The following is a 12,641-nucleotide window of genomic DNA, read 5'->3' on the forward strand; positions in this document are numbered from 1 at the left end:
GACAGAAGAAAGAAGAAGGAAGAGAGAAGACAGAAGAAAGAAGAAGGAAGAGAGAAGACAGAAGAAAGAAGAAGGAAGAGGGAATACAGAAGAAGGAAGAGGGAAGACAGAAGAAAGAAGAAGGAAGAGAGAAGACAGAAGAAAGAAGAGGGAAGAGAGAAAACAGAAGATAGAGGAAAGAAGACAGAAGATAGAAGAAAGAAGAAGGAAGAGAGAAGACAGAAGAAAGAAGAGGGAAGAGAGAAAACAGAAGATAGAAGAAAGAAGACAGAAGACAGAAGAAAGAAGAAAGAAGAAGAAAGAAGAAGGAACGAGGGTTCGCGTTTACACCGAAGCACCTTGCACGTAACCGTTCACTGGCCTTATGCCATACAATAATATAGTTATAACAAATAGTACGTCACGCATTCAGAGCACGCATCACGCGTCGGGTAACCACCAGGTAACGATACTGCATAACTGTAGTGTGTGTATGAGCAATAAAGCTACCGGTTCCGTATATTTAAGATCTTGCGTTGTGTTTATTTGCCTCGATTTTGTTTGTCTCCTGCTGCCACGCAACACAGTCCCGCTTTGCCACCGGGAGCAAGAAATGATCCCGCAAAAACAATAGTGCATTCACACGCACATAATTCGCGTAGCGGCTACCCCTAGGGCACTACAGTACTATTTGTAAGGGCTGCGGCAAGCAGAATCACTGGGCCAAAATGTGTCGCTCGTCAAACAGAGGTCATCATGCCAAGCCGAAATACACCACTCGTGTCCACACGCTGACAGAGGCAGAAACCGCCACCAGCCGCGTGGACGACGAGGAGGAGCTTTACTTTCACACACTCAAGAAGCAGGCGGCCGAGAAGCGCGAGACCGTTACCCCTAGCAACAGTGACGACACACAGGCGTTCATCACACTCAGCACTGAATCCGACCATGCACAAAGAGACATATCGTACAAAATTGATACCGGCAGTGAAGGAAACGTGATATCTGCAGCAGTATATCGTTCATTACTGACTGGGAACACTGCCACTGATGGAGTACCCCCTGGCTTGCGCCCCACCCAAACCAAGCTGATCGCGTTTGGTGGACATACAGTTGAGCACTATGGTACATGCTCTCTCACATTGACACACCGTGAGCAGAGTGAATGCTGTACATTCCACGTGAGCAAAGATGACTGCCCCGCTATAGTAGGCCTGCCTGCGTGCAGAGCGCTGAAGCTAGTGACATTACACTATAACATAAACATCGCGGACGCTACAAGCACGCCAGCAGATGATGTGCACACCAACACTGTGACATCATCAGAGGCAACAAAGCCACGAGGTGACCCGGTCGCTCGAGAAAACACCCTGATCCAGTACAGTGATTGCTTTGAAGGCACAGGATGCTTCACGCAGCCACATCACATCACACTGGACCCGTCCGTACAACCAGTAGTACACTCACCCAGACGAGTACCCGTATCGCTACGCGCACAGCTCAAGGCAGAACTCGACAGCCTGGTGGAGCAAGACATCATCGCCAAAGTGGAGCGCCCGACAGTGTGGGTTAATTCTATCGTGGGCGTGACAAAACCCGACGGGACATTACGAATCTGTTTGGACCCCAAGGACCTGAATGAAGCCATCAAACGACCACATCACTACACACCAACGCTAGAGGAGATATTACCCAAGCTGGCCGGTGCACGATGGTTTTTTATACTCGATGCCACGAAAGCATATCACTCGGTGTCGCTCGATGATGAGTCATCATATCTCACCACATTTAACACGGTCTACGGCAGGTATAGGTACAGACGATGTTTTGGCCTTAAAGACGCCCAAGACGTGTTTCAACCCCAGATCGACGCTACATTCGGCGACATCAAAGGCATCACCGGAATCGCTGACGACCTCATCGTATACGGCTTCGATGAAAGCGGTAAGGAACACGACGATGCCCTACACGCCGCTCTACAACGCACACGTGAGTCCGGAGTAAAGTTTAACAAAAAGAAAATCGTGATTCGCGCACGGAGAATACCGTTCTTTGGCCACATCCTCGGTGCAGACGGACTGCAGCCTGACCTTGCCAAAGTAGCCGCAATCAGCGCCATGACAAGCCCGACGGACGTCAAGCAGATGCAAAGATTTCTAGGCATGGCCATGTATCTCAGCCAGTTTACAGCCAGACTAGCCACTATATCCGCCCCCTGCGCGATTTGTGTAAACAATCCAGTGAGTATATATGGCAGCCACAACATGAGAAAGCGTTCGGCGAAGTGAAACGAGAAATCACAGCCGCCACAAATCTGCAGTTCTATGACAAACGTAAGCCACTGACGCTACAGGTCGACGCCTCTCTCCGTGGCCTGGGAGCAGCCCTGATACAGGACAAGGGTGTAATTGCGTTCGCCAGCAAATCACTCACAGACACCGAGCAGCGGTATAGTAACATTGAGCGTGAGTCACTAGCCATCGTATTTGGTTTATAGCGTTTTCATCATTATGCGTTTAGCCGTCACGTGATCATACACACTGACCACAAGCCTCTGGTCAGCATCACAAAGAAGAGCATGGTCAACATACCGCCGCGGCTAGCACGCATGATGCTACGTGTCAAGGCATATGATGTCGACATTACTTACAAGCCAGGCCGAGACATTCCACTCGCGGATGCACTATCACGCGTTAACCCATGCAGAGGTGACGCTATCCGTGGCATGGATATCACTGTCCATGAACTTCACAGTCAACTCTCCGCATCTCCGCAGTGCCTGCAAGACATCAAGCGCGAAACACTGCTAGACCCAGAGCTATCTCAACTCTGCGATCTCATTGTGTGCGGATGGCCAGACAAACGCGCAGCCTTCCCGCCTCGTCTCCATGGCTACTGGAACTACAGGGACGAGCTTTCTGTTCATGATGGCATCATTATGAAAGGGCTACGTATCCTGATACCGCAAAGCCTGAGACCTGCACTACTAGAACAGATACACTACGCACACAGTGGTCGCGAGAAGTGTAAACTACGCGCACGTAATGCAGTATTTTGGCACGGGATAAATCGCGACATCGGCGGACTCGTTGCTAGTTGCAGTACGTGTCAAGCGCATCAGCCCGCCAACAAAGCTGAGTCATTATATCCGCATGATGTACCACCATACGCATGGCATACACTCGCCTCTGACATGTTCCACTGGGAACAGAAGGACTATTTATTGGTGGCTGACATGTTCAGCAAGTTTCCAGTCGTCCGCTGCCTACACTCTACAACATCTCGCTCGGTCAACAACCACCTAAAGGCAATCTTTGACGAGCACGGTGTGCCCGAGGAGATGCTGACAGACAACGGTCCTCAGTACACGGCAGCAGAATTTACCACGTTTGCCAAGCAGTACGGGTTTATCCACAAAACCAATTCACCGCAATTCCCTTCATCCAATGGATTTATTGAGCGTACTGTACAGACGGTAAAGAACGTTTTCACGAAGGCGAGAGAGAGTGGGAACGACCCTCATCTCGCCATGCTGTGCCTCAGAACAACACCTGTGGATCACAACACGCCATCACCGAGTGAGTTGCTCAACAACCGCCGATACCGCGCAAATCTTTCCACGATTCCGGTACACACCGATGGGCGTATCAACGAAACCCTACATCTTTGCCAGGACGTACAGAAGAGGTTCCACGACCGCCGCTACCCCCACACGCTCCCAGAGCTACGCACAGAGGAGATCGTACGAGTGACCCCATCACCAAGCGCTGGCAACCAGCCATAGTGGCTGCTGGCGACCGTAACCCGCGGTCATACATTGTCCACACCACCGGCGGAACATTCAGGCGAAATCGCCACCACATCAGGAAGACTGGCGAGACCTTCCACCGTCATGAACCGGATGACACGTCAACCGTCCCCGCACCCGACGACAGCGACGATACCCCCGGCGCCCCCGATGTGCCCACACCGGTTGCTGTAGAATCGGGCCTGCGTCGTTCAGCCAGGACAATCAAACCCCCACAGCGTTTGGACTTGTAACTGTGTTGATGTGATTGCACAACATATCTTGTACATTTCAAATGTATAGAATTTGTTCATCCTTTTTATGAAAAAAAGGAGATGTCATATTATCAGTATAATAATTAATACCTTGCAGTTATATTTCAGTATATTCATTTCTACGTGTGAAAGCGTTCTAAGTTTAACTTCTACGTGTGATTGCGTCATACGCAATACTGATTTTTTATTGGTTTACTTCTATTGTATGAATTGCCGGCAGCGCCGGGTTGCCGCCATGATGTTCTAACTGTTGAATAAAGCTTATCTTTTGAACTTTATACCTGGTTATTCGTGTACCACGACACAAGAAGAAAACAAACAAAAATCACGACAAAGGCCTAAAGACTGCGAATTTGGTAACCTACAGGATAATTTCATTAGAGATCGAATCGTGTGTGGAATCCTGAATAGAGAGGTACGAGAGCAACTGCTACAAGATTCTGAACTAACACTCAGAAAAGCTGTTGACAAATGCCGAGCTATAGAAGCCAGTGCCACACAACTCAAAAGTATTACGGAAAATTTCACCATATCTGCCATCACGTACAGCAGAGATCAGATGAGAAAGCAAGGTGAACAGTGGAAGTCTAAAAGCACAGCGTACAAACACCCAGGTAAAGATACCAAAAGAAATGACACTCCTTGTGGTAAATGTGGAAGACATCATATGCCGAGACAATGCCCTGCGTACGGTAAAGCATGTGCACTTTGCCACAAACAAACTTATTTCGCAAAGGTGTGCCGTTCCAAGCAACAACATGGTGTGTCGGAAATCAGTGCTCAAAAGGATGATCCATCGTATCAGTATCTATGTCTAGACGGGGTAACACTAGAAGCCAACGCACTTACGTCTGACTGGACACAAGCTGTCAGGGTGGACGATAGACATGACATTGATTTTACGCTCGATACAGCAGCACAAGCTAATGTCATTCCGATCAACACACTGCGTTCATTCTACACTGGTCCGCTGCAATCAACTAATGTGCGTCTAAAGAGCTACAGTCAGCACACAATTAAGCCAGAAGGCCAGGTGAATCTAAAATGTTCAGTTAACAAAAGATCTACAACCTCACATTCCAAGTCGTCAGTCTCGAAGTGTCACCGATCCTCGGGAAGGATGCATGCGTGGACTTAGGCTTACTGAGAAGACTTGAGGTAAACTCTGTTAACATAGCATCAAATTACCCTGATCTATGCAAAGGCCTAGGAAAGCTACCAGGTCAGTACTCGATCAAATTAAAACCGAATGCTACGCCAGTTGTACACCCACCACGCAGAATACCATACGTTATTCGCCATAGAGCCAAAGTTGAACTCGACCGCATGGAACAAATGGGCGTCATCGTCAAACAGCGAGAGCCTACACCATGGGTTAACTCGATGGTTACTGTACAGAAAGGAGACAAATTACGGATTTGCATTGATCCAACTGACTTAAATAAAGTCATAATGCGTGAACATCATCCGAAGTAACTGTAGAAGAAGTTGCTGCACAAATTGGCAACGCAACGAAGTTCACGAAATTGGACGCGCGTCACAGTTATTGACACATCGAGCTGGATGACGAGAGTTCTGAGATGTGTACCATGAACACCATATTCGGGAGATACAGTTTTCTCCGACTCCCATTCGGTTTGTGTAGCTCAGGAGATATCATGCAACGCGCCATGGAAAACATTCTAGAGGGGATTGATGGGGTGAAAGTGATCGTCGATAATACATTCATTTGGGGCAACTCCGATCAGCAACACGACAAACGAGTAAAGCGAGTTCTCGACCAAGTAAACAAGTCTGGCCTAAAACTCAACCCCGATAAAGTGGAAGTCGGTGACCATGAGAGTGACACGCTCACTCGTCATGGAGTGAAGCCGAATCCAGAACGCATGAGAGCAGTCGTAAACATGCCGCGACCAACAAGTGCGCAGATTCTTAGGTATGGTTACCTATGTAGCCAAGTTCATTCCTGATCTGTCAATCATATCTGCACCACTACGCGAACTGATCAAAGATGATGTCTACTTCACATGGAATAACGAACACACTACAAGGTTCGAGAAACTGATAAAGCTGATAACAAGCGCACCGGTTCTGAAGTACTACGATGTCACAAAGCCGATCACACTCCGTTAACTCTATAAGTTTCTGACGTCAAATTATAAGCTGCTAGTATAGCTGTCGTTACTAGCTCAAAGTCTCGTCTGACGTCATCTGCTAAGCGGAATATGCATTTCTGGGCTCGCCCCAATAGAAATGGCTCTAAAATAGCCGTCTACTGATCCCTAGGCTTATCTTGTGCAATACAAAGTCTCTCGAATGTCTGCAAGTAACAGTCAATGTCGTCCTCTTTTGTAAGTTTTCGCATGCCCACTAATTTATATACAGACGTACCCGACTCTCCATGTCTAGCGTCTGCTACCGTATTGCGATGCGCAAGTAACTCTGTCATAAATGATTGATGTTGCTGTTGCTGTAATGCTTGTTGCTGTAATGCTTGTTGCTGTTGTTGTTGCTGTTGCTGTTGCTGCATAAATAACATCATGGTCTGCATCTCCGGAGAAGGAGAAACTGCCCCCGGCCTGTTCCTCATCTCAGGATTCTTTGGTAACCTTCTTAGGAGGCATTTCTTTCGTGTGTGTAAGAATTCGTATTCAACTTAAACGGTTCATGCAACCTGGCTTGCTATCCGCAAAACCAAGCTACAACCATAAGTAGGCTTACTTCACCGTTATATCGTGTATATATTGTCTTAATAAAAAAAATGTAATTCTTTTTCTTTGTGTTTTCAAAAAACTCTTATAGCGGGCAGAGACCCCCAAAATGCACAACTATACAAGCAATCAATCGCCTGTGAACGCAATCTCAATGACAGGCACGGAATACGCAAAAAGAAACGCACGAAACATGCCAATACAGTGGAAATAGCACAGTGGAATACAGTGAAAATAGCACCGTGACATGCAAGGCGACACGCCTTACTGTGCCACTTACCGAACGACTATCGTACCTATCTACCGTTAGTTCAGTTGAAAGCTAAGATTGCTACCACACGCGGGCGGAGCACGACTGCAAAAACTCCTCAAACACGACGGAGGTGTTGAGTAAATGAGTACTCGAGTCTGAGCGACAAACACACGGGCTTGACCCTCAGCTGACAGACCTACTGTTTGCTTACAACAGTCTGCTTAACGACATGCATGATGCACGTCAAAAGAACTATGCAGTCTACCATTGTACGCTACGTGCGCCATACAATACATCTATCTTAACTTATCAACGAACACTTCCCGATAACCATACTGGAAGAAGTACTTAGCTGGATGTAGCAGCTTGTCGTCCAGGGCCTCTACTTCACGCGACGAGCCAGGTAACATAATACAATTCACACGACGTACATCCTGTCGACTGCGCCAAAATGTAAGTGTTGATCCTTACACGAACGGTTCTCCTTGTCGTCTGGTGGAATAAAGCACACCGAGTCAACCCCGGGCGGTCCTTATATACGTTCACTGCTGTGGCCTTGTTAAGCTTGCAGTAAATCCCGTGTCGAAGCCTGTATGTGAATCCTGTAGAATGGCTTCGATCCGTATCTGGCGGTGTTGACCCCTTACACTCTCCCCTCCTTCGAAGCATAGTCCCGGCGGAATCTGTAATGCCAACGTACTACACGCACAACACACTATGTACACTTCCAACAGCATTAGGTATGTATTGTTGCTACCATTCCTCATAGCACAACACCAGCTGTTCGCGCATAACTGGCAGGTTCCCGTTTCTTCTGCTGTCGAGTTACGCATCTACTCTGACGTATTTACATTGAATACATTATCCGACCAGCTTCAGCTTATCGATATGACAAACACACTCTTTGTCATTCACATCCGCCAGAATAACGTTCAAGGGTGACGTCATCCGTAATACCGTATAGGGACCCTTGAACCAGGGGGCTAGTTTTGCACTGAAGTTCTTCCGTGCGTCCGACAACGGGTGTGTCTTTAACATAACTCTGGCCCCTGGAGAGATCCTGCTGCCCCGGCGGTGGGTGTCATAATATAACATGGCTTTGGCCGCTGCGGCTTGTTGCTTAACCTTAATCTGCTTGTACAGCAGGTTTGAAGCCATCTCGTCCCCCCAACTGGTGGTCAAAAAAAGTACATAATTTGCACCCTAGACAAATTTCAGCCGGAGTGTGCCCGGTAGTATCATGCTTCGCGGAGTTTAAAGCAAACTGTAAGTCCGACAAATAAATGGATATCCCATGGATAAAATGGATATCCCATGACCTATAATCTCCAGAGACGTACGACTGCAACATAGCCTTAATGTTACGATTTACCCTCTCAACCCAATTCGATTGGGGCCTATACTTGGTGATAAACTTGTGCCGTATCCCCCACCGCTCGCAAACGGCCGCAAAGGCCTTGGAGACAAACTGTGCCCCATTGTCTGAGATCAGCCAACGAGAGGGCCCAAAAATAGAACAGAACTATCTGTCTAGGCTTAACGCCACATTGCTACCGGTCGCCTTCCTTATGGGAATGAGCTGGGACCATTTCAAAAAAGGATCCGTAACCACCAAGATGTACTCGTGCTTACCATACGACAAAGGTAACGGCCCCATTAAGTCAATCGCGGCCTTTTCGCCTGGGTATGACGACTGTGTCGTCTGCATGAAACCTACGGGTCTCTGATACGACGGTTTCACGACCCTACACGTCGGGCAAGCTTTCACGAAATCCCGAATACTCCTAGACATCTGGGGCCAAAAAGTGATTGTGGTTATCCTAGCTAATGTCTTACGAAACTCAAAATGCTCGGCTGTAGTCTGTGTGTGGAAAAAACTCAACACCTGGTTACGAAGCGCTACCGGAACGTAGATCCTATCTTGCTGGCCATGTTTCGAGACACGATATAAGAGGTCATCCTTAAGCAAGAAGGGGTATGTAGGACCGAAGCCCTTCGACAAAAGTGTAACTTGCTTAGCGACCAAAAGATCTCCTCAGGCGTGAAACCACTGAGACTACAACCCGTCCCACACGAATCGCTGTGGGGTACCTTCGCCGAGACAGAACAAAATTCACAAAAGAATTGCGGCAACTTTGCCACAATCCCCGGGTTGCTACCTGAGCACAAAACATGCAGCTAGCTGTCACAGCGATAACACTGTACCCATGACAACGACGCGTCTTGCGGCCGTGTGCAGACCTCAGCATCACATTTATCATGGCAATAGTCCACTATACCTATACGAGCACCCTCTGGCACCTGAGCCCTCGACAGAGCATCAGGAACAGCATTACGCTTGCCCTGCCTGTAAACAACCTGGAACTTAATATCCTGCACCGACAAGACTCAGCGCAGAAGCCTGCCTGAGAGTTTCTTGGATGAGAAAAGCCAAGCTAGAGCACGGTGATCACTATAGACAGTACAAAGCATATTCTCAACGTAGTGACTGAATTTCTGTAGAGCCCAAATAACAGCCAAGCATTACTTCTCCGTCGTACTATAGTTGCGCTCCGCCAAGGTGAGCAACCTACTACCGAAAGCGATGGGATTAGTGATCCCACCATCCACCGAGATCTTGGCTAAGGCACAGCCCAGACCTAAATTACTCGCATCACATGCCAGCTCAAAAGGTATCGAAAAATCCGGAAACGACATAGTAGTAACTCTAAGTAGCGAGTCTTTCAAGTCGACAAAAGCCTTGTCCTGCACGTGCGACCAAATCCACTCAACCTTACTCCGTCTCAAACAATGCAAGGGCTCTGCCATCTCCGAACATGAACACGATGATCAAGAAATGTCGCGAGGAAGGTAACGATCCATATTTGGCGTTGCTGGATTTGAGAAACACGCCAGTAGACAATATTGGTAAATCGCCTGCACAGCTCCTCATGAGTTGCCGGTTGAGAACAACACTGCCTACGTCACATAGGTTGTTATATCCACACGCAGAAGACACGTCAGATGTAGTAGCTAAACACATCGCGCGTCAACATGTTCAGAAGGATTATTTCGACCGACATGCAGGATAATCATTATCTACGTTACAACCAGGTGATCGTGTACGGGTACAGGTGAATGAGCATAACTGGCAACCAGCAACCGTCAAGGACCGAAGCGACAAACCACGATCGTATGTTGTCGAAACTACAACAGGTAGAAAATACAAATGAAATCGAATAAATATTCGACCGTCAAAAGAAGCAGAAAAACAGTTTGAACCAAAGAACAGAGCTGCTTATGTACGGTATGAACCCAACCGAGATGAACCGATTGTGCCAGACATAGTCGAACAACCACCGTCAGATGAGCCGCCACCGGAAGCTGGTGAAACAGTTACAAGAAGTGGTCGTGTGGTTCACAAACCATTAAGATATAGAACATAAGCATCATGATATCGACCAGAATAATGTCGATTGTGTACACATGAGGGTAGTCTACCCCTGTGATTGTTCTTGCGTCATATTGAACTGTCCAATTCATATTGATTTTTCAGTTGTAGTGACTGACTACAAATGACTATATATGCCAAGATTTAACTCATCAGTTATGTAATATGTATATAATATTTATATAATTAGTTTGAACATTGTTCTTTTGTGCAAAATATATTTTAAGAAGGGAGATGTGATGTATCGTAAGGTGCTGCCACCTATAATAAACAGAGGAGCATGTTCGCTCTCTCCTAACGTACATGGCTGACTTAGTGGTTATCTGCTAACGTGGTTCCTAATAGAATGTACCCAGCAAGAGCGACATTACAACAACGACGAAATCGATACTGAAACAGTTTTATATTCTGGAAACATCACAGATAGTAAAAGAGTTGAGAAAACTTTACCATCTACTAAAATAAATAGCAAACTGATTGAAGAGACTTATCCCATACCGTCTACAAAAGTAACTGATAATGAAGGGAAAACTCAATCAACTGCCAAAGTCACAGATACACAGATTAAGGTAATTCTACCATCTACTGAAGTAACTAATAAAGGGGTAGAGAAAACTCTGGAGGCACGTGAGAGGGAAGCTCTGCCTGGATCCTACGTCACCGCAGGCTCCTATATAAGCAGCCGAGATCCAATGGTAAAATCAGTCAGTCTCCGGACGGCCACAAACTAACGAACGAACGAACGAACGAACGAACGAACAAACAAACGAACGAACGAACAAACGAACGAACGAACGAACAAACGAACGAGCGAACGAACGATCACGCTTGAGCCAGAGCGCACAAACACCGTCGGAGGGAGAGCCACCTACGAGCAGAACAACACCCAAGAAGGTATACTTTATACTAAGGGAGCTATAGGCTACACACGACAAGGAAACACACTGCCAACCTACGAACTCGCGCCGAACCGCGGAGCACGCGACTGGGAGAGACAGAGACGGCTACAATATTAACCCGTAGAATAGCTAAGAGAAGTTAAACGTGTAATCACCTAACGAGGTAACGTAATCGAGGCACGAGCAGTATATATTATATATATCTATACGCTATATTCGAGATACGAAGTGAGCGTTATTCATGTTATTTGAATATGATAATAATATAACAATAAAACCTTCAGTTGTATAAAGACTATATAAGGACTTGCGTTCATTTCACTCTGGAGTTTTTCTTGCTACTGTATCACCGTCCTACCTTCACGGTAGGAGCGAAAAATGATCCCGACACAAATAAATTACACGTGCTAACCACAGCACATGTGAAAGTCCAGTGTGGCCACCCCTAGAGCCACTACAGGATTTTTGGGGGCTCGTCCGGGATTTTCGCATGCAATAGTAGCAGAAAAGAGTAACACCAGGGTGAAATTGTTATAGTCTAGTAAAGTAATGTATAGCTTAGTGACGAGGCTGAAAAATTGCTTCACTCCCAGCCCAGTACGTATAGAACCTGTACGAACGCAGCAGCCAGCGGCCGAACGTAATAACAGAACGCAGCCGCCAACGACCGAGCGTGATGCGTAATACCCCCGTCAGACTGGACGGCGACCATCCGCGACCGTACGGCGACCAGAAAATATACAAGGTCGCCGGCAAACGCGAACACAACGCGAGAAAAAGTCCCAACAAATTACAAAATTGAAAAAAAAAGCCTCGACCTGTCATACCGCGTTCTCACGGCGCGCCCGCCACGACCTCTCCGGGCTTATGGCGTTTCTATTGAGATCTATGGGCTTGGCAACGGCGATCACCGGCGTTCCCGCGACGCTCTCACCACGCTCATGGGGTTCTCACCACGCGTCTTCTACGTGTATCGCGACTGCACGGCGACCTCACGGCGTTTCTACCACGTTCTCACGGCGACTATATTATAAGCTGGTCAGATTTCGGAAATTTCAACTGTATAGTTGTGCGTTTGCAGAGTAGAAACACGATTCCGAAGAAACAAGCTACCATAGGCCGAGGCCGTGGCCGTGGCCGAGACAGATCGGCATGAAACAGTTCGGCAGATCGGATGAGACAAATCCATGAAGTCGCCGTTGCAAATGTTACCATTTTCACAGCGTCTTTGCCACGCGTGTACTGCGCGTGTATTACGTTCATGGAGATGTTACGACGCTTGTCTCACGACCTTCGCGACCCCACCG

The 12,641-nt window shown here is 47.3% G+C and overlaps 1 protein-coding gene across 1 annotated transcript; it reads left to right on the plus strand.

Annotated features, from left to right (window-relative positions):
- Window positions 1-707: 707 nt before the first annotated feature.
- Window positions 708-3,763, plus strand: LOC106807900 (uncharacterized protein K02A2.6-like). Its single transcript, XM_014810406.1, has 2 exons — window positions 708-2,149; window positions 2,500-3,763. Exons 1-2 carry the CDS (start codon window positions 708-710, stop codon window positions 3,761-3,763), a joined length of 2,706 nt encoding a protein of 901 aa, XP_014665892.1.
- Window positions 3,764-12,641: the final 8,878 nt, after the last annotated feature.

This window comes from Priapulus caudatus, unplaced genomic scaffold (genome assembly GCF_000485595.1).
Source record: "Priapulus caudatus unplaced genomic scaffold, Priapulus_caudatus-5.0.1 Scaffold241, whole genome shotgun sequence".
NCBI classification, from domain to species: Eukaryota; Metazoa; Priapulida; class Priapulimorpha; order Priapulimorphida; family Priapulidae; genus Priapulus; species Priapulus caudatus.

Coding starts and splice junctions, on each gene's coding strand:
- LOC106807900 (XM_014810406.1), top strand. CDS start 708: ATGTGTCGCTCGTCAAACAGAGGTCATCATGCCAAGCCGAAATACACC. Junction 2,150..2,499: donor AGATTTCTAGGCATGGCCAT/GTATCTCAGCCA, acceptor TTATGCGTTTAG/CCGTCACGTGATCATACACA.